This window comes from Phlebotomus papatasi, chromosome 3, assembly GCF_024763615.1.
Source record: "Phlebotomus papatasi isolate M1 chromosome 3, Ppap_2.1, whole genome shotgun sequence".
NCBI classification, from domain to species: Eukaryota; Metazoa; Arthropoda; class Insecta; order Diptera; family Psychodidae; genus Phlebotomus; species Phlebotomus papatasi.
In genome coordinates, this window is record NC_077224.1 from 59,442,953 (window position 1) to 59,463,819 (window position 20,867).

General features: G+C 33.3%; 1 protein-coding gene across 3 annotated transcripts; it reads right to left on the bottom strand.

The window, feature by feature from the left end:
- Window positions 1-2,607: 2,607 nt before the first annotated feature.
- On the bottom strand, window positions 2,608-19,939 carry LOC129807041 (non-lysosomal glucosylceramidase). 3 transcript variants are annotated; one of them, XM_055856012.1, is made up of 6 exons: window positions 19,676-19,939; window positions 15,140-15,409; window positions 14,579-14,865; window positions 14,027-14,510; window positions 10,058-10,864; window positions 2,608-6,575 (listed from the first exon to the last, which is right to left on the bottom strand). In XM_055856012.1, the coding sequence occupies exons 1-6, from the start codon at window positions 19,837-19,839 to the stop codon at window positions 5,927-5,929; spliced, it is 2,661 nt and encodes an 886-aa protein (XP_055711987.1). In that variant the 5' UTR covers window positions 19,840-19,939; the 3' UTR covers window positions 2,608-5,926. The 3 variants fall into 3 exon arrangements, with proteins under 3 accessions (XP_055711987.1, XP_055711986.1, XP_055711988.1); XM_055856011.1 differs by having other exon boundaries at window positions 14,579-14,904; XM_055856013.1 differs by having other exon boundaries at window positions 14,579-14,904; window positions 19,776-19,831.
- Between the last annotated feature and the right edge of the window lie 928 nt (window positions 19,940-20,867).

Sequence of the window (20,867 nt, forward strand, 5' to 3'; positions counted from 1 at the left end):
CTTTTTCCCACTCCTTTTATCTCTCGATTTCACTGTGTATCGATATAAAGACCTTTTTTTTATGTGTTTGCATTTTTTTTTTGGCAAATGTTTGATTGCTTTTATGAATTCAATATTTATCATTGCTCGAAGATTAAAGAGAAAGAAATAGATATATTCTACATTTTGCAAATCTTCTTTTTTTTTGTAAGAAAAAGGTTGTATTTTAAGATTAGTAACGAGCAGAGAATATTAAGAGTTACTCATTTTAACTGCTCGAACTGCAAGACAGAGCAGTTTCCACAATTGAATTTTTTCAACTTCTCATTATCCTGGTTGCCAAACGATAAGAGATATTGACTTCCGGTTTTCGGTGACCCTCCAACAAACCAACATTCTCTAGCGAACTAACTTCCCCCACTTATTTTTATTCCCTCCAAAAACATGATTTTTTGACTTATCTCAAAATTGGCCCTAGCGATTTCAATGATTTTCGGATATGTTTTGTAGTTACTCCAGCTGAATATTTCGTCCTTGTTCACTTTTCACCGGTTAACTCGTATAAATTAAAAATTGGTAAGTAAAATAATCAAAAATGGTAAGTAAATAAATCAAATTTGGTAAGTAAAAAAATCAAAACTGATAAGTAGAAAAAACTAAAATGGTAAGTAAAAATATCTAAAATGGTAAGTAAGAAAATCTAAAATGGTAAGTAACAAAAAAGACAAAATTGGTAGTTAAAAAATCAAAAAAGTTAAAATGTTTCACTGTTAGGACAATGATAAATTTTCTGTTTAGGAATTTATCAGTTACGCCTGTTGAGGCAAATGGAAATTTTCTATGTTTTGGGAAATTATTAGTTTCGCTCTTTGGGCAAAGGAAAATTTTCTGTATTTTGGAATTTATCAGTATCGGCTGTTGGGGCAAAGGGAAATTTTCTATGTTTTGGGAAATTATTAGTTCTGCTCTTTGGGAGAAAGGGAATTTTTCTATGTTTTGGAAATTTATTAGTTTCGCTCTTTGGGCAAAGGAAAATTTTCTGTATTTTGGAATTAACAGTATCGCCTGTTGGGGCAAAGGGAAATTTTCTATGTTTTGGGAAATTATTAGTTCTGCCCCTTTTGCTAAAGGGAAATTTCCGTGTTTTGGGAAGTTTTTAGTTCTGCTCTTTGGGACAAAGGGAATTTTTCTATGTTTTGGGAATTTATGAGTTTCGCTCTTTGGGCAAAGGAAAATTTTCGGTGTTTTGGAAATTTATCAGTATCGCCTGTTGGGGCAAAGGGAAATTTTCTGACTTTTGGCAAATTATTAGGTCTGCCCTTTGGGGAAGAGGGAAATTTTCTATGTTTTGGGAAATTGTTAGTTCTGCCCCTTGGGGCAAAGGAAAATTTCTGTATTTTGGGAAGTTATTAAATTCTGCCTTCTTTGGAGCAAACGGAAATTTTCTGTGCTTTGGGTATTTATGAATTTCGTTCTTTGGGACAAAGGAATATTTTCCATGTTTTGGGAAGTTTTATCAGTATCACTTGTTGAGGCAAAGGAAAGTATTCTATGTTTTCGGAAATTATTCGGGAAATTCTGTGTGTTTAGAGAAAGTATTAGTTTCACCCTGTGGGGTAAAAGCAAATTTCCTGGGCAAAGGGAAATTTTTGGAAAGTAATAAAATAACTTGTATCATTTGTATCATTTTTGATTTTTTACTTATTATTTTTGTTTTTTTTACCTACCGTTTTTGATTTTTTTTTGAGCAACCGAATTTGCTATGATAACGGTTCTATATGCTCATAAAAGCTAATCACAATCACTGTTATTTCTTGTCAGACGAATTCGAGTAATCTGCGAATTTCTTTCGCCTTCTCTTCTGTTTTATTTACAATCGAGTTCAGCATACTTAGCCTAGGTCCACTGCCAAATACTTTTTTGCAATAGATTTCTTGCGAAACTAGAGTCTCAAGAATAAATAATTATGAGATTCTAAGTAAATGAATGCGAGCGTTTATCATATAATAAGACTTGGAGAGAAAAACTCAAACCGTCTGCAAATTGGATAATTTGTTTTAGATGTTTTAGAAAAATCTGTAAGTCATTTCATTACTTTGCATAAACATGACCGTTTAGTTTGTAACGTTGAACTAATTATTGTGAAGGACATTTTTTTAGTGGTGGGATGACAATTTCTCCGTTAAGTTTTTCGCAAAACATGAGAAATTCTGATGTGAAATTACTGTGCTTTATGGAGAGATATATAAACTGAGTTAAAAACGGGAAATGGTTCGATCATAGAGAATTTCAAGGAGGAAAATCTACAATCAATATGCATATTTTAACTATGAGTCTTGATTCTTACCTCTCTCAATTGCGCGATGTTATCGTGCAACACAATAAAATATTTTCTGTGAAGTATTAAAAAAAAGCCTTCAAATACCTTTTTATTTCCATATATTTTTATTTAAAATTTAAATATTATAATTTTCTGAAAAGGAGAAAAAAAGCCATTGGTTTTCAATACAAGTGTACATTATACTTTGTAAATCAATCACATCTATATAAGTTTTATAGTACACGTAATAGTGGATCATGAAACTTTTTAACATAGATATAACTATGTATACATTTATGTAAATATTCTTTTTCTTTTTTGTCTGTTTAATTTCACAAAATAGCTTTTTAAGCTTGTGTCTGAGCTCTTCAATTTTTCTTCTTTTTTTTCCCTTTTGTACTACTAACTCCTAGAATTTTTTTCTACCACATTCACAATATTACAGCATAAAATGCAAGAGCAATTGTCTTTCTTTTGGTCAACATTGAAAAAAATGCTTCAATAGTAATTATATAAAATCACATCTGGAAAAATATTAGTGGGACTAACCATGACCAGAAAACAAATAGTTGCTGATTCATGATGCTAAATTTCATGAAAATAATAATCACAATTGCATTGCAACTTTGGAAAAAAAAGAAATACGTTAAATACTTTTATTCTAAGAAGCACCAAAATCGGTAAAGCAAATGTTAGAAGCAAATACCTACATAGGTATTCCATTTACTTGATTGTAGAAGTGGGATAAGACTTTTGGCTTATTAGTTGATTGATATAGAATTGTAAAATTTTCCTTGAGCTTTTTTTTAATATTGACAATTTTTGTCATTGTAATACAAATCACTAAATTATCGTCGCTTGTGTCAACAATTGTAGTAACTGAAACTAAAATGGATTTTAAAATATACGTTATCGAAGAAAAGACTATTATTTTGTGAGGAAAAATTTAAAAAAAAAGTTTAAAACATGTTTATGCTAAAATTTGAATATTGTAAAAGAATTATATACACTAAGAAAAAAGGGGGTGCGACTAACTTTTTTTCCTCGTAACTTTAACACTTTTTAGGTGTAAAAATATATCAACATTTTTTAATGTTATTTTTACACCTTTTCAAGCGTAAAAATAACATGAAAAAGGGTAAATATAACACATAATACACTCAAAAAGCGTAATATTTACACCGATTTCGGATCAATAATGCAAGGTAAAATGGTAAAATTAACATTTCCGGAATGTTATTTTAACTTTTTCGGATTTCTCTCACCAGTGTATTTATTTTTCCTTTTGGTGAGCTTCTTCATAGCTCCCAATCAAATTGGTTTCTTTGTAAATTGTTGAGTATTTTTAAAAGGTATTGAAACTGTATTGGAATTATCTGGGTATCACAAGTTCTTAATATTTTCATAAGAGGAGGGTTTATGCAACAAACAGTATTGATAAAATTACATGACTGGAAAATCTTCTTCTTCTGTGTGATCTAGAGGGGTCAAGAAGGATTTAATTTAGCTTGGAAACTCACGGTGATACAGGAGAACTTGGTTAATCAACAGAAACACAAATAACTTACGAGGAACTTATGGGAGAATCGGGTTTCTAAAGTGCCCGAGAGCTCATAGGGAACCCGAGGAACTCATGAAAAATCCGGGGAATCCATTAGGAGTTCAAGAAAGTCTTGAGAACTCGAGGAACTTGTGGAGAACCTGAATAATTTAAGTTTGTTAATACTAGGTCCTCCTCAACAGTTAAATCCTTCGTCGATATTTGAATTGACATCATAGATGTCTCTCGGAATGGTGCCGATTTCTCCTAAGAGCGTTCCTAGTGTAGACCTGTGAGTTACTCTTTCGTGAGGGGTATCGTAGACAGGATTAGTATTGAGAGTTTGTTCATATTAGGTCGTTGTCGTAGGGAATAGATCGTTAGGAGGAACGCTGAGGGTTCTGGAGAAACTTCTGGCGTCCAAGGCGTTCATCCACGTGATTGCCTTAATGGCTTCGTCCTAACAGATTGCCTGACGGATCCAGCAGGTTGACCTAGGGAATATGAAGAATTTATGGGAACTCCAAGGAACTCATGGTTAATCCGAGAAACTTACAGGTACGTGAGAAAATCACACGAAATTCGAAAAACTTATCATGAATCCGATATAAGGAACTCAAGGAACTCCGGAGAACCCTATGAACTACAGGGAACTCGAAAATCTTCTGAGAACCCAAGCCACTCCGGGAAAAGAGAGGAATTTTTGAGAACTCGAGACTCCTGGGAAAATTAAGACAGTCCGGGGAATACAGGGAAGTCCGGGAATCTGACGAACTCCGAGGTAGTCGAAGAAATACAGGGAACTCAAGGAAGTTCAGGGAATCCCAGGTACTCCGGATCGAAGGCAGCCAAAAATCCGAAAGGCAAAATCCCGAACGCCATAATCCCGAATGTTCATAACCCTGAAAGGAATGAAATTATATGGAGGATAATGTCTAGAATAATTTCCCAAAACACAGAAATTTTCCCTTTGCCTCCAGTAAGGATTTTGGCCAATTCGGGATTTTGGCTTTCGGGATTTTGACCGGAAGCCGTTCGGATAACTCCGGGGATGTTTGAAAGATTCCAGATAACCCGAGAAACTAGAGAGAATGCGAAGCACTCTGAGGACACATACACTGAGAAAAAAGAGGATACTATTAACTTTTTTTCCTCAGAACTTTAACACTTTTTAGATGTAAAAATAGTATATATCAACATTTTTCAATGTTAATTTTACACCTTTTAAAGGGTAAAATTAACATGGAAAAGGGTAACTTTAACCCCTAATACACCTAAAAAGCGTAATATTTACACCGATTTTGGATCAATTTGCAGGGTAAAATTAGCATTTCCAGAATGTTATTTTAAGTTTTTCTGATTTATCTCAGTGTATGAACTCTGGGACACCCTTGACCCTCCAGGGAACCCGAGAAAACTACAAGGAATTTGTAGATTCCATCGTATGTCCCGAAAATTCATGGAGAACTAAAGCAGTTCATGGGAAATCCTTAGATTTTTCAGGGAAACCCGAAACTCAAATAATTTAAGCTTGCTTTTCTTTGCATAGAAAGATTATAGAACCATTATAAGAGATGGTGGCTCGTTTGTAGTATTACCTGACCGATCATAAGGTAGTTTTTGTTTTATCATGAAAATTATTAAATTGTATTTAACTGTGAATAATATCGATTTATGATAAAAATTATTGTTGCTCCAATTTCAAAATAGCGGATCTACAATAGCTCGCAAATTGTTCCCTTGTCAAATAGTTAAAATACTTTCGGTAGAAAACCTGCAATTGATTTTCAAAATTGAAAATAAAGAGAAAATAAAAAAAAATGTAGTTACAGCAATTGTTGACGCAAGCGACGATCTATTTTTTTCTAATCTTCAACTTTTCTTTCTCTATTTTTTGCGATTAATAAAATTGAGTTACACGTCACTTTCTTGTGCATACATTTTGCGAAAGAAGCCGTGAATTGTTTTGCATTTTTTTTGTACAAAACTTTGTGAAAAATGTCAGTTGCTGAAAAAATGGGAAATTGAAACATAATGAAGATGACTGAGGAAAAAACATCAGAGTAAAATTTGTTAGTAGGGATTATTTAGTCCCTGATTTGTTTTCGACGTTCCCAGGCCATTTGCATGGACCAAATACTCAAGGGTCTCATGTATCCGATAGCCCTGTAGTGCCTTTCGGCATACAGAGCTTCAGGCGTTTCAAAGTTCATTCCAATGCGCTCCGAGAGGCTCTTGTACAAACCACCAGCAGTTGCAAAAGCCTCTTCGTACATTTTTTCGTGTATCATGAGGGATGCTAGTCCATAAGTTACTCCTGTCCATGCTTCTTCACTCTGAATTGTCGTCCAATCGGGATGCCCATCCTTATCTGGCTGAGGATTCTGGATGTAGCCATTGACAGCACCAAGAGTTCCATTGCAGAAGCGCTTGACGTTGTTCTCGTAGATGACTTTGAGGGCTGATCGAACATTCTCTTTCGGGAAGAGTTCATAGTCAAATCCTGAACACTTGAGATACCAATGTCCACATAGTTGGTCAGACATGATGGTATCTTTGTTCCCTGGAGCCGTGTCAAATCTGTAGAATGTTCCATTCCACAGTTTATCTTCAAATGAACTTTTTCCCTTTTCCAGAATATCTGTGTACTTGACACACTCTTCTGGCTGGTCCATCTTATTGGCCATGATTGCCATACAATGGAGACTGGCCAACCACAAACTTCCGCAGTAAGAGCTGCAATTTGAAGTCAATTAAATTTTTCATTCATTATTTACTGTGATTGGAAAGCGCATTGTTTTTTGTGATTTAATGTATTTTTGTTAAAACTATCCCAAGGTTCAGCAGATTTGCTAATTTTCATGAAAGTGTCGGTAAATGTGCCTAACTATTTGGCGACTTAATGGACATTGAGTCATATAAAACAATTAATAAAACTGTTTTCATTGCCGAATTTCACAAGGAGAGCAATATTAGATTCCTTGATTTTTTGATCTCGAAGTTTGTACCTTTCACCCGCACGGACCCATTTCTTTGCATATCTTGGCAATCAGAAGATTTATTTAAAAAAAGATGTCACACTAACGGTGCATCTTAGAGTTAGAAGAGCTATTGGTCAAATGGATTCAGATAGAGAATTGGATTTTCCAAGGACCTCCCCATAAATCGACCTTCTTGGGACTATATAAAAAAGTCGTTGCGCAATAATTTAGGTTTTAATTGGTTTTTAGATGTTTTCTAGGAGGATATTGTCATTTAGGTATACAAAAAAATTTCAATCATCTCTAAAACTGGTTTTTCAAGGTCTAAGGTTAAATTATTAAAAACGTTCAAGAGGCCTTATATCACAATTGATTGGGACAAACTGAAATTCATTCCTGGAATTTTTGAAACTAGGATAAAATTGAATTAAATTTTATGATTAATACTACATACTAAAATCGTATATATATTTCATCGATAGAATACTTGATACTATCAACTTTCGGTTTTTTCCCTCCTGAGATCATATTTTTACATGATCCTTACAGATTTTACATATCTTTTGCCCTAGACAGACCTAAGGCTTAGGGCAGAATCACATTGACAATAAAATGCTAGCCATAGCCTCACCGTATTTCGTTAATTAACGTGTTTTCATTGCACTTCTTACGCAAATTTTCCATTACCGTATTACCTTATCTCATACTCGGTGACACTAGGTGAAAATAATATAAGAAAATCGAAGAAATAAAACAGAAATTCAATAAACGATGAGCAAAAAAACTAAGAAAAATTAATCGTACAGTTCTTTTTGCTCATCGTTTATCGAATTTTTGTTTTATTTCTTCAATTTTCTCATATTATTTTCACCTAGTGCCACCGAGTATGAGATAAGGTGATACGGTTATCAAAAATTTGCGTAATAATTGCAATGAAAATGCGTAAATTAACGAAATACGGTGAGCATTTTACTGTCAATGTGATTCTGAGCTTTATCCGAGAGACGGTTTAGTGGAAAACTGATGGAAATGTAGTCTAATCTTTAATTAAGTCACCTTTCTGCTTAAGCCGTAAATGTGTCCAGCACATTACGGTTTAAGGAGAAAACTGATACAATACTTGTTCGCTTTTAGAGCAAATGGTTAAATGACGAGAAAAGCACGATACTCTTTGAACCTTATTTTATTTCTGATTCTGACTATTCTCCAATGTTTTCGAGAACATGTTTTCTGAGCGGTAGCAGCCAATATCCTGAATGCTAAAATTCCGAAAGGGCCAAATTTCTGACCGGAATCCGTTTTTGAGATAACCTGAAAACGGTTTGTGTGATTTTTGTGCATATAGCTCAATAGCCTTGAATTGGTCCGTCTAACGAGTTTTCAAGGCCAAAGTTCAAATATTTGTTGAAAGCTTTGAAAAACGATTGGATATATTAGGAAAATATTTAAAGGTTTTGCAAGTCCGAAACGGTTATGCCCTAGATACACTTGCGACTTAAGCCGAGAGACGACATAGTGGAAAATGATGGAAGTGAAGTTTAACCATTACTTAGAATATAATTACGATAAGCCATTTCTCGGCTAATCCTCAGGTCTGTCAAGGCCCTTAGATCCGAACCGATTTAAGGATTTTTTATCGTGTATTTTATTACATTTTATTTTGAGATGCTTTTAAGGTGATTTACGAATTTCTTACATCGAAAAGGTATTTTGAAGCTCTAATATGGTTGAAGTGACTTCCAATCGGTTCTAAACCATTTATTTTTAAAAGATCGGCTATAATTATTTATTATTGAAGTAAAGTTTGATTGCAGTCTGATTTATCGATAGAGTAAAGAACCTTGTTGGAAATTTTATGTCCAGGGGTTCACAAATAATTTAACCCGATTTATAAACCAACTAAAATATCTCAAAATATGGTATAATAAAATATTATTTAATTTTTCTAATTTAAACCAATAATCGTTTTTAATCCGAAATTATATTATATTATATTTTATTACGCCATATTTTGGGAAATTTTATTTGGTTTATAAATCGGGTTTAATTATTTGTGAACCCTGGACATAAAATTTCCAACAAGATTCTTTACTCTATCGATAAATCAGGCAGCAATCACATCTTATTTCAATATTAAATAATTATAGCTCATCCTTTAATTTTTTTATTTTTTAATCAATTTATTTTTTTTTTAATATTTTTTGGGGTCTATAAGGTAGTATAATTTAAATGCGGTACCTGCCAAAATACTGAAAAACTAAAATCTCGAAGATATAAAATCCTGATTGAGTCGAAATTCGAAATCTTAATGTAGAACAATGTTCCAAAACACATTCGGGATTTTGGTGTTCGGGATTTGGCTATTCGTTTTCGGCATTTTATTTTTTAGGAATTTAGGCTTTTCGGGATTTTGGATTTTTGGGATTTTGGCTGTTTTTTTTTTGGGAAATTTTTGGGAAATTTTACACACTAGTAGAAATTTCTTTAAAAAATGCCTTTTTAAAGAAAATTTCCCCTATCCTTGTAGGCAGAAATGTCAGAATTTTTTAAAAAAGGCAATTTTTGACGAAAATTTCTTCTAGTGTGTAGACACCGGATTCCGGTTTGCAGGGTTTTTAAGGTTTATGATCCACTCGGGATTTTGGCTTTCGGGATTTTAGCTTTTCGGAATTTTGGCTTTTCTAGATTTTGGCTTTCGGGTTTTTGACTGTTCGGGATTTTGGCTTCCGGGATTTTGGCGTTCAGAATGTTGGCTTTCAGGATTTTGAGCGGGACTCATTTAAATTATATGTAGTATATACTAGCTCTAATGAAAACTCGGAATTTTGGTAATTTAGTAATAAATTAATTAAAACGTTATTCTAAATTTGATTGATTTTAAATAAGGTGTGGGTCAGTTTACTGACCCCCTATATATTGGTTTATTCGAAATTTCGCATTGTTCGAAATTCCAAATTTTACCTTATAATTTTTGTCATAATCTTGTTCATAATCATTATAACTGATTAGTCCGATTTGGATTAATATAGTGGCCTTTTGCACCAATCTAATACCCAAAAAATATTTCTGAGTATTATAAGGCTTTCAATTCTAAATTCAGCTTTTTGTTTGTAGTACTTTAAGATGGTTTATAAAAACTTTGTTCTTGCGTTTTTTGTGTCGTGTCTTTCTGTTAGAATCTCAATTTTTTTTTATAGGAAGATAATACTATATATTTTTGACATTGAAATTTCTTACCTTGGTCCATCCATAACCCATGAGTCATAGGTTTGATCGGGTGATTTGCTATTCTCTATGAGTCCATCATCATCATGATCCCACTCGAGACTTTTTGCCATGACAGCCTTACATGCTGGATACATGGCTTTGAGATAAACCATTGCGTCCATAAGGTACACTTTGCCATTCGTCTCGTTTATGTACATTGAGGCCGATTTGCGGTTATCTTTGTCGTCTGGTGACAAACGATGCTTATTGTCTTGTATGTACATCTCAAAGAGGCTGTCCTTATCAATGAATTCTATTGAGCTGAACTTGCTGGCATTTTCTGCATTTGACTGTGCCAATTGACTCAACACGTGGTAATCCCGATAGACTTGAAGGACAAATTTCGTGTTGAGATCCTTCCATTCGGCCACATCGTGAATAGGATAGGAATTTGGGAGAATGAAGGGTTCCTCACAGGGATCCCCGAGATCATGGGGAACACTATCTTTAGCCTTTCGGGCGCTTATTTTTCCATCATAGAGAGACTTTCGGGGTTCACCGACTTCGGAGAAAATGCAATCACGGAAATCATACTGAAGACTCACTTGTAGATTAGGCCAAAGATTTGCGATGGCGTGAGATGCGTAGAAGTGAACATCGTATGTATTGAACATACGATATTCATGGCCTTCGAGGTAAGCAAAACGTCCATAGGCCAATCGAGGGTCATCATATGCCAAATTATCACTGGAATCCGTGATGAACCAACAGGTTCCTCCATCAGAAATGAAGTAAAGCTCGTTGAAAATGGCACTTTTGTACCAATCCGGAAGATCTCTATACAAATAAAAGAGAAAAAAACTCTATAAAAACCTTTTTCTTGCATATAATATATAGGTCAATTTGACTCCTTATGCCCTAGACACACTTCCGACTTAAGTCAAGAGACGACAGTGGAAAATGATAGAAATGTTGTTTAACCATTATTTCTAATATAATTATGCTAAGCCGTCTCTTGGCTAATCCTCAGGTCTGTCAAGGCCCTTACTTTCTAAGGAGTCATATTTTGGTAGAATTTTGGAAATCTGAAGTTTCGATTTCTCTGGCGATATCGTCGGTTCCGAAGAAGACTATTGTAAGTCTAAAATGCAACTTTTCAGGAGAGAAGTTTAAAGTTTGAGATACAATATTAAGCTATAAAAATTTCACTGCAATTAGTTTACATATACTTTTGCAATATATCGTAGAAAAATGTAAGTTCTCCCCCATGAAACATGTTCCACGATGGTAGTTTTAGTGGAAAATGTAAAAAAAGTGTCCATTTATTAGTATTTTTTGGAAAATTTAACAAAGTCAGAAAAATCTGTAATGTATCTTGACTTATCATAATCTAGCTCGGGATTTTTAACAAGATGCATGTGATAAGTCGAAATACAATACTATAATTTTAAAAAAAAAATCAGAACTCGGTAATTTAAAATGGACTTACAATAGAAATATTATTTATATTGAATTTGATATACCGATTTTTTAAAAATATAAATAGAGCGTAGTTTCAACAATTTAGTTTAAATCTTGTAGCAGCAATACGAATGATTGATAAATTTCTTGTTAAGTATGGCTTAAAATCTAGCCCCTCAAGTTTCCTGAAATTTGAAGCCACTTCCTCATACTCCCACTTAAGTTTATATGGGATTTTTTTTGTACTCGCGACCGTTACGCTAAATATCTAAAAAGCGAGAAGTTTTTCCGTATTATAAGATACCTTACCGTATGGAGGGATAAATATACTAAATTTTGTTTAAGTACATTTTTTCCTCGGAGCACTGTGAGTAGATTCCGAGATCAATTTAGGAAATTGGCTTCAAATGGCTCCATATAAAAGGGTCAACTTGATAGGTGCCTTTAAAACACATATTAAAATTTCCCGTGAGAAAAAAATTTAATAAAAAGAAAAGTAAAGTCAACAAAATAGTCAAATATCCAGAAAGATTAATAAATTTCTTTTTTTTAGAAAGATTGCTGGAGAAAATAATTTATATGTTGCATTTTCCGTCCGCCATTTTAAGCAAAAATTTTGTGTGACCTTCCGCGAAGCGGAAAAAGAACAACAAATTGCATTTCTATTTTTGTCGGACTATTTTTCCCAAGTAATTGAAGAACTAAAGTTACTAAAAATCCATTCCCGACAGCAATTCGGATAAAAATTGCCCAGGAATAAATCATCTAAAATCACACAATTTGCGTATGATGTATAATACCATAGAAAGGAATGGGTTAAAACGATAAAATTTTTTGTCTTTTTTTTTAGAAACTTTTGTTAAAGCGAAATTCCGCGTTATTCCAAATTATAAATTTTACCATATTTTTGTCATAACCTTGGTAATAACCGTCATAAGTGTTTAGTCCGATTTATATAATAGCCTTTTATAAAATCGTTATTCCCAAAGATTCGTAAATGATCGTAAACATGCGTAAAAATGTTCGTAAAGTTTTGTCATTTGTTCGTAAAATTTTGCCAGACAAAAAACTGAATAATGCAATTTCTTAAAAATTCAAAAGCCTATGTCTTTTTTAAGGGGTTACATGGGTCTCTCAGGACAAAAAAATCAATTTATTTTTTATTTTTTATTTTACAGTATAACATTTGAAAAATATTTTCTGAAAATTTCAAGTCAATCGGAGTTTAACTTTAAACTCGTTTTTCTCAAAACACCGTTTTACATTGCGGTAGTCAAGATTACTCAGAGCCTACTGAACCGATCTTTCTGAAATTTTTCATACTTGTTTTGAGAAGTATTATCTACTGTTTGAACGAAGGATTTGTACTTGATTTAATCAGAACCAATTTTACAAAACAAAATGTGTTGAAAAATAGGGTAAAATTGATACTTTTTTACAAAAACTTTTGTCTAAAAACCAAATTTTGTTTTTTCAAAAATCCTGCGTTCATCCACGGGTCCAACTAATCCTCTAACAGAGTATATTCGTTTTTTTTGATTTTAGATGAACCTACTGGGAGAAATCCTGCCCACCGCAATGTCTGTTTTTTGAGCAATGGTTCCGAAAATCAGCTAGTAACGGTCGAATTTTGAAAATTTTTCAATTTTTTTTTTTTAATTTTGTTCTAAAGTTACTCTTTCATATCCCAAAAAGTTGGAATTTCTAAAATATTTTCTACACAATAAATTATTATCAGAAAAAAGGCCTATGTTTTGACCTGAGAGACCTATGTAACCCCTTAAATTTGTATAAAACCATCGTGAATATTTTAAAAAACATAAATTTGCTCTGACTAGAACACTACGATATTTTTGTTTCAGTAAGATACAATGGGGTAATTTTAAGCAGAATTTTATTTTGAATTTTGAAATTTTGTTAATTTTAAAGACCCTACGTGATTTTTTCATTTTAGACAATGTTTAAATTCCATAAAAAATTACCTAGTTTTACTCTATTCAAGGAAAGAAGTGTTAAAATCCTTACACTGAGAAAAAAAAGAGGGTGCGATTAACTTTTTTTCCTCATAACTTTAACACTTCTTAGGTGTAAAAATTTATCAACATTTTTTAATGTTAATTTTACACCTTTTTAAGGGTAAAATTAACATGAAACAGGGTAACTTTAACCCCTAATAAACCTAAAAAGGGTAATATTTACACCGATTTTGGATCAATACTGCAGGGTAAAATTAGCATTTCCGAAATGTTATTTTAACTTTTTCAGATTTCTCTTAAGTGTATTATTTACAGTCTTGTAACCCCCTATGACCTCAAATTTTACTTAAATTATTTTTTCATGTAATAAGGATAAATGAAAAGATTTATATGAATTTTGCTTTTACGGTGGTTTTACGAAGTTCGCTTGTTCTTCAAATGGTTTACAATAAACAAGTTCATATTTTGCTGTCGTTTCTAAGGACAGTAGAGTTATTTTTTAATATTTAAATCAAAAGACCTTTAAATATTAGTTTTTTAGTAATTTAAAGAGGAAACTTACGGATCTTCCAAGATGGGCCTTTGCCAAGAATCTATTTGCTGTTCCCACTTCATGTAGTTGACAAAAGCGTGATTTGCAATTCTTGGACCTCCTTCTCCTGAATTCCCAAAGTGTTTTGTGTAGTACCGAGAATATTGTTTGAGCTTTTTGCCAAAATGTACAATTGGCATATCCCATGCAAGGCAAAATTCTACTTCACCAGAAGAACTGGGCTTTACACTGATCTGACCACTGATTGCAACTCCCACATCCTTCCCCTTTAGATTTTCATCCACAGACTTATCCGTGAGTTTTCCCGTTTCCTTCAAGTCATTCCACAGCTTATCCCCATTACCATTGGGGTCGAATTTATGACATCGCGAAATTGCAACGTCTGGGCATATTTTGCAGGCCAAATTGTAAGTGCACTCCATTCCTGCGATTGTCTGTTTTATGGCTACACCTTTGGCACTTCCTTCACCAAAGGGGAATGTCGTGGGGTTACCTTTTGGTTTAAAAAGATGAATTATTAAAAAAAAAACAATTCCTTTAAATAACTTCTGAGATGCTCACCTTCTGCATCTTGTTTCTTAGTTCCTGTGCCATTTTTGAAAGAGAACGTGATAGAAACCTTCCGTTCCTTATCACAGGTATTTTCTATACTCCATACAAATACTGCACATGGCAGGGATGTGTCTTTATAGTCATGGGGAATGATGGGTGATACTTGGCGTCCAATGAGCTTGATACCATACTCAGATAAATCAATTTCACTCCAGGAACGGGGATACAGAGCGGTGTAGTGACACTTGGAAGGATCCAAATTGCTCTCCCACGCACTTAATGGATTCTTTGGGCGACTGCAATTTATCGGAGCTCTTTTATATACATTTCTTTGTCTAGGATTAATTTATTTTATTGCAATATTCATAAGCGTTAGTATGTAGGAATAGTTTTTTTTGCAATCATCAATTTTTGGCAAAAGAATAATTTGTGAATTTAGTTCAAAGCAAAGTTTGTGCGCAGCATGCAGGAAGCATAAAGAAAAATCAATTTGATTAGAAAAAAAAAAGAAAATGTCAATTGTTAGTATATTTGATACAGCTCGACTAGATCTACAATATTAATGCTTACCTGTAGGTTGAAAGAAGACTTTGGAAGATTGTTTGATCATTTTCATCGCGGATTGTCACAAAAAATTGATCAGCTACAACAGTGTTGTATTCATAGAGACCGGGCTTTAAATTGAATCGGCAAAATTCACCGGCAAATCCTCGTCCAATTGTTCCAGAACCAATTCCACCAATTGGTGTACCGTAGATGCACTTTGAATTCTGCATATCGTAATAGTCCATTAAGCATTGACGGCCTTCACGCGTAACTTTCCAGTAATACGACAAGTACCTTAATAAAAAGAAAAACAAAACATTTAATTAAATGTTTCATCTAAAAAAGGTAATAATATTAATTAATTAAAACTTTTAAGGTTAAGTCTTTAAATCTAACAATACTAAAAGATAATTACTAAAGTTAATTACTTTATTTTTCAAATTGTTGTTTCGGCAGCATTATTTTTAATTTATTACAGACTGGTTTTTTCTTAAGATGATTAGAGATCCGGGAAAATTGGGTTTTATATAGGTTAGGTCATCAGGGGCGTGGCTTATTTTTCGACACGTAAGCCCTTTTGTGCGTATGGACAAGTGGATCACCAGTGGACGAAAAACAAAAACAAGTAATGTTTGAGTATAAAAATTTATTTTGTGTTCTAAACATAGCAAATTGCGTGTTCTAAAAACACTAAACAGTTGAAAAGCCAACACAAAGAAATGTCGATTATGTAGTAGAAGTACTTGAGAACAGTAAAGAGCTAAAAAAATATGTTAATTTTTCATTAGAATAACACCATTATGCCGCAAAGGGTACTCCTCGGAGAGTTATCTCCGTTGCATTCCTGACAGATTGGCTTACGGAACACAATTAGACTCACTCTTGGCAGAGGACCCAAGAAGCAAAACACCTGCCTTATAGAACCAAGTATTAGACACGTCTTTTAGTGCACTTTTCAAAGACTTAAAGTGAGAATTTTTGGTTGAAAGTTTCGGTAGTTTCGGTCTATAGAAGCAATTAAGATCCTTAAGAGTGCGTCACTTTACTTATAGTAATCTCAGTGATGGAACCAAGAGGGTTATAAGAAAATAAAGGGATTTTTGATTATAATGCCTTTCTTAGGGAATTCTATAAGACTACAGTGCCCGCTCTGTAATCCGGACGAGTTATTGACGGTTACATTTAAAATCATTTTGAGGTCATGTATGCATGTGTGTTCATCAATGAAAATGAAATATCCTGTGATGTTTTTGTTTAACAAATGAAGTATAATAGCGTAGAATTCTCTAATTAGGGTAAGTGTGCCAAATTCCGGCCAGCTTGCAATTTCGGCCACCTTTTTGTTCCTCGAATTTCCATGAACTTTTCGATTTTACGTACTCTAGAGATTATACAATGCAAAAGAATAATAAAAAAAGTAGCTTCGACAAACGAGATGACGTGAAAAAGACATTGAAAAAATTCCTAAAGGGCAAGGAACTATGAGAATGAAGGTGGCCGAAATAGGCCACCAAAGCTATGTCTACATTTTTATTAATTTTAAAATGTATTAAGAATGATTTTCAGAGTAAATAAAGACGATAAACTCTCTACAAGGTTCTAAGCAACACTCCTTAAGAAGAAGGAATAAAAAAATCAATTTCTATTAAAGATATTAGATTTCAAACTTGAGACTTTGGCGCTTGCATGCAACTATGCCGAAATTTGGCACACTTACCCTATGTATTTTTAAGCTTCTTTAAAACTTTTATTGTAATTCTAGAAAAAAAACCTTGTATTATATTTTCGAGTCGTTGAACAAATTCAAATAATCCATCCGGATTACGAAGCGGACATATGTCATATTGTCTCCCAATCATCCGTATTACAAAGCGAGCACTGTATTAAGAAAAAATGGCTTCTTGGGGATTGTATTTGGTTATTTAATTGTGGCTTTCTCTCCCGAAGTATACGCTTAAATGTTGAACAGTTTGAAATGGCCCAATTGTGGAAACTCCTAAGGAATTATTACATGAGATCCATTTACTTAGATCTCTTGATTGAGAGATACTGTAAAAAAGAAGGACCTTAAATCCAAGTCCATGAAAAGGCACCCTTTTGGTCAATGATTCTTTTAGAAGGATTCCGAATGCAATTTCTATCTTTCAATTGTGTATATCCTCTGAATTTGTCATTTCATAATGCGTAGGGGAAAGTGGTCTGCCTTTGAATGCGGCAGTTTTTGAATGTTTCATTTTTTCTCTTATTTCTCAAAGCAAAAATTCTATTTTGTGACTTACTTTCCCTTACATAGAAAAAATATTTCGTAAAATTGTTCGTAAATGTTTGTGATTTCCCACTTACGAAATGCTCGTCAATCGTTTAACCCTCAAAAATTTCATAAAAGTTTGTAAATAAAAATATTGTTCGTAACATGATCATTTGACGAACATTTTTTGATCTTTTACAAACTTTTAAGCACACCGTAAAACGTTCGTAAATTTCGTCATTTGTTCTTAGAGTTTTGTTAGACGAACCAAAATGTACGTACAAAATATTTCTAAAAGAACAAAAATGCTCGTCAAGTGATCATGTTACGAACAGTATTTGTGAAAGAGCACAAACTTTTACGAACTTTTCTGTAGATTAAATGATTTACAAGTATTTTGTAAGCCTCCAGTGGGAATTCACAAATATTTACGAACAATTTTGCGAAATATTTTTTTTCTGTGTATATGAAGTTCAATTTGTATTTTTAGTTTAATAGTTTAATAGTCCAATGGTATATTCATAGCACCTCCCTATATATTCCTTCACTGTCCTTTCATTTTAAAATTGTTTTGCTTTATCAGTTCATGGGTATGAAGGACAGCGCCCTTAGCTCTATTAACATTTCTATTATAGCTTATCAAGCGTAGATTTTTTAGGTGCTCTATTTTACCGCTGGTATTGCTTTTAATCTATTAGTCAAGTTCGAAATAGATTTTTATCGGTCTCGAATGTATCTGGGGGTTGATAAGCGTCGAACCCTGGACATCGAAGTTATAAAAATAGCTCTGTTTTACTAGCCCATCACAGATTCTATTTTGGAACCTTCGTGCTGAGTTTATGTTGGTACAGGCTGTTCTAAGAAAAAGGATGGGTTTTATGGTCTAACCTATTTTATATTATTCCTTAACATTTTGCTAAATATTCTACAGACACTTCTTATTGTTTTGGGAAAGATACTGTATTGGTTTAAAAAAAATAATTTTTTCCACAAATTTTTGGAATTTCAATTGTCCAGAAAAAAAGATAATGTCTGTCAATCAATTGCCTTATAAGATATATCGGATGACCTAGACGGACTTCTGCCACTTTGCAATGAGATCGTTAATGATAAGTCGACGAAAGCCGCATTTTAGACACATTTAAAGAGATATAAATAGCTCCTCTAAAAGTCCGATAATTGGTATTTAAATAGTGTTTTAATTTTTATAACTTTTGCTTTTGCTTTTGAGTAGGGGGCAGTGTGGTACATTTAAATTGGGGCAGCTTTATAATAGGGATTTTTTCTCCTATATTAGATTGAAACTTGCAATGATATAATTCAGCTCTACATCAATTTGGGAAGGTAAAATACATCATGATAGGGCTCATTACATTTAAAAATATTAGAAAAAAGTCTAATTTCAAAGCTGCCGTATTACAGAGGTACTCCACTTCCCCCTATGCTTGAGGGTTAAGTGATTCATAATACTTCAGTATCAGATTAGAAATTTGAGTTTTTGTTTTGTCTGTGTATATTGATCATAAATTGATCTTGGTCGAAATTTTCTTATCTATGAAAGATAAGAAGCCCTTATCAAGTAAAATTTAAGAAGTATTTTTAAAAATTCAGGTAAGATGAGATATAAACGCATTGGGGTACATTTATTAACAGCTTTCCATCTAATATTAAATATTCAAGTCCACCTAGTTAATATATTATATATATTATTCGTTTCCTTGTATCCACTTTCATGCTCTATCGTCTTATTTTTTTCTTTGAGTGCTTTTCGTCCAAAAACTTTATTAGAAAATCGATAAGGGTATGTGTTCATAAGATGTAAATAAAATTCTTTGTTGCAATGAGAACATTGTGTGACATATATGGAAAGAATTTCGTCTCATATTTACACAAACTGTGTCAGAGTTGAGATATAGGAGGGTGGTGGTGCGGAAATAAATTGGCACAGCCTCAGCTGATTAGACGAATTGATGGATTGATAAACAAAGGACGTTAGGAAAATATTATTTCGCTGCTAATATATATGCAAATCATTAGTTAATGGACATTGATGAGGCTGTGAACTCAATTTGGGCTTTAATTAAATGGTCATTTATTGATTTTATGTGTATGAGAAATGCCGAAAGTGATGAGGCCTCATAGTTGAATATTTCATGGATGAAACATAGGCAAAGGTAAAATTGGCGATAGTTTGATGGATGGTTGTAGAGATGGAAAATACTTTATTGACCTGAATTAAGAGGAGACCGATTGGGGCAATTTTCTAGGAAGTACATGGGGTAGATTTAAAGGCTGGAAATCAATGAACTCACCTGTAAAAAAGGGGCAAGAGTGGAATTGTTTGTCGAAATGAAGGGCGTATGTTCTGATGCCTCTTCTCCGGGAAAACATGATTGAATCTGAGCTTGAGACCGTAGTTAGGAACTGACGAATACTGCTTCAAATCATACGTCGACTGAACACTTTCACAATCCATGACTAGGTACTTCTTCAATCAAAATTTCACTAATCTCTCTCAACACTTTGTCACACAAAACACAAAATCAACCTCACCGATTGACAACCAGCCACGGACTGAATTTCGTGTCATTATACCCGAGAGTTCGGGTCGATTTTATCTAAGACACTCTTCGCCGTACTATATACATATATAACATACATGCGTATACATATGTCGATTTTACACTCAAACAAAAATGTTGGCTACTAGATATTAAAAGCTTTGTAAATACTCTAAAAAAGCTTAATTTAGTAGTATATATTTGTTTTTTTTAGAATCTTTATAATTATTTCGAAATTGATGTAATTTGGCTTTACAATAGGCTAAAAGTATAACTGCTCTTATGATTTTATACTTTGTTAGTGATTAAAAAAAATCAAAATTTAAGTATTATGGATCTGATTTTTGAAGATTGCCTAAAAATTCTATATTTGCACGGTAGGTTTATCGGGAATCAAAAAATCTATTATTTTTATTTACAAGCCATAGGGGAAAGTACTCTCCCTTCGAACGTTCATGCCTTCGAATAATGTGAATTTTCTCTTATTTTTCCTAATAGATTTACACATTTCCATTGAATATTATTTACCTCAGTATCAATTATTGATAAATATGTGATAATCATATGTACCTCTCTTGGGAAAAGTAAAAGAAATTCACATCATTCGACGGCATGAACGTCCGAAGGGAGAGTACTTTCCCCAACCTTATTTATTTAAATGGATTTTTTTTACTTCTCGAACTCCAGAGAGAGAGCGGGAGAGCAGCCTAGTTGGAGATTACCTAGGCGGACATTTAGTCTTTATACGGAAATACCGTTGAATTATTCTTGATAACGGTTCTTCAAAGTCAAAGGTTAAAAAGGCTCTACAGAGCGCATTTATCAACCGAATGGGATCATATTTGGGTTCATTTGAAAGGTCTTCGAATTACCTATAAAATTGAGCCAGTTCATAACCGATAACTGATTTTTATCCTAAATTCAATTAAGGTAAAGTATCCTA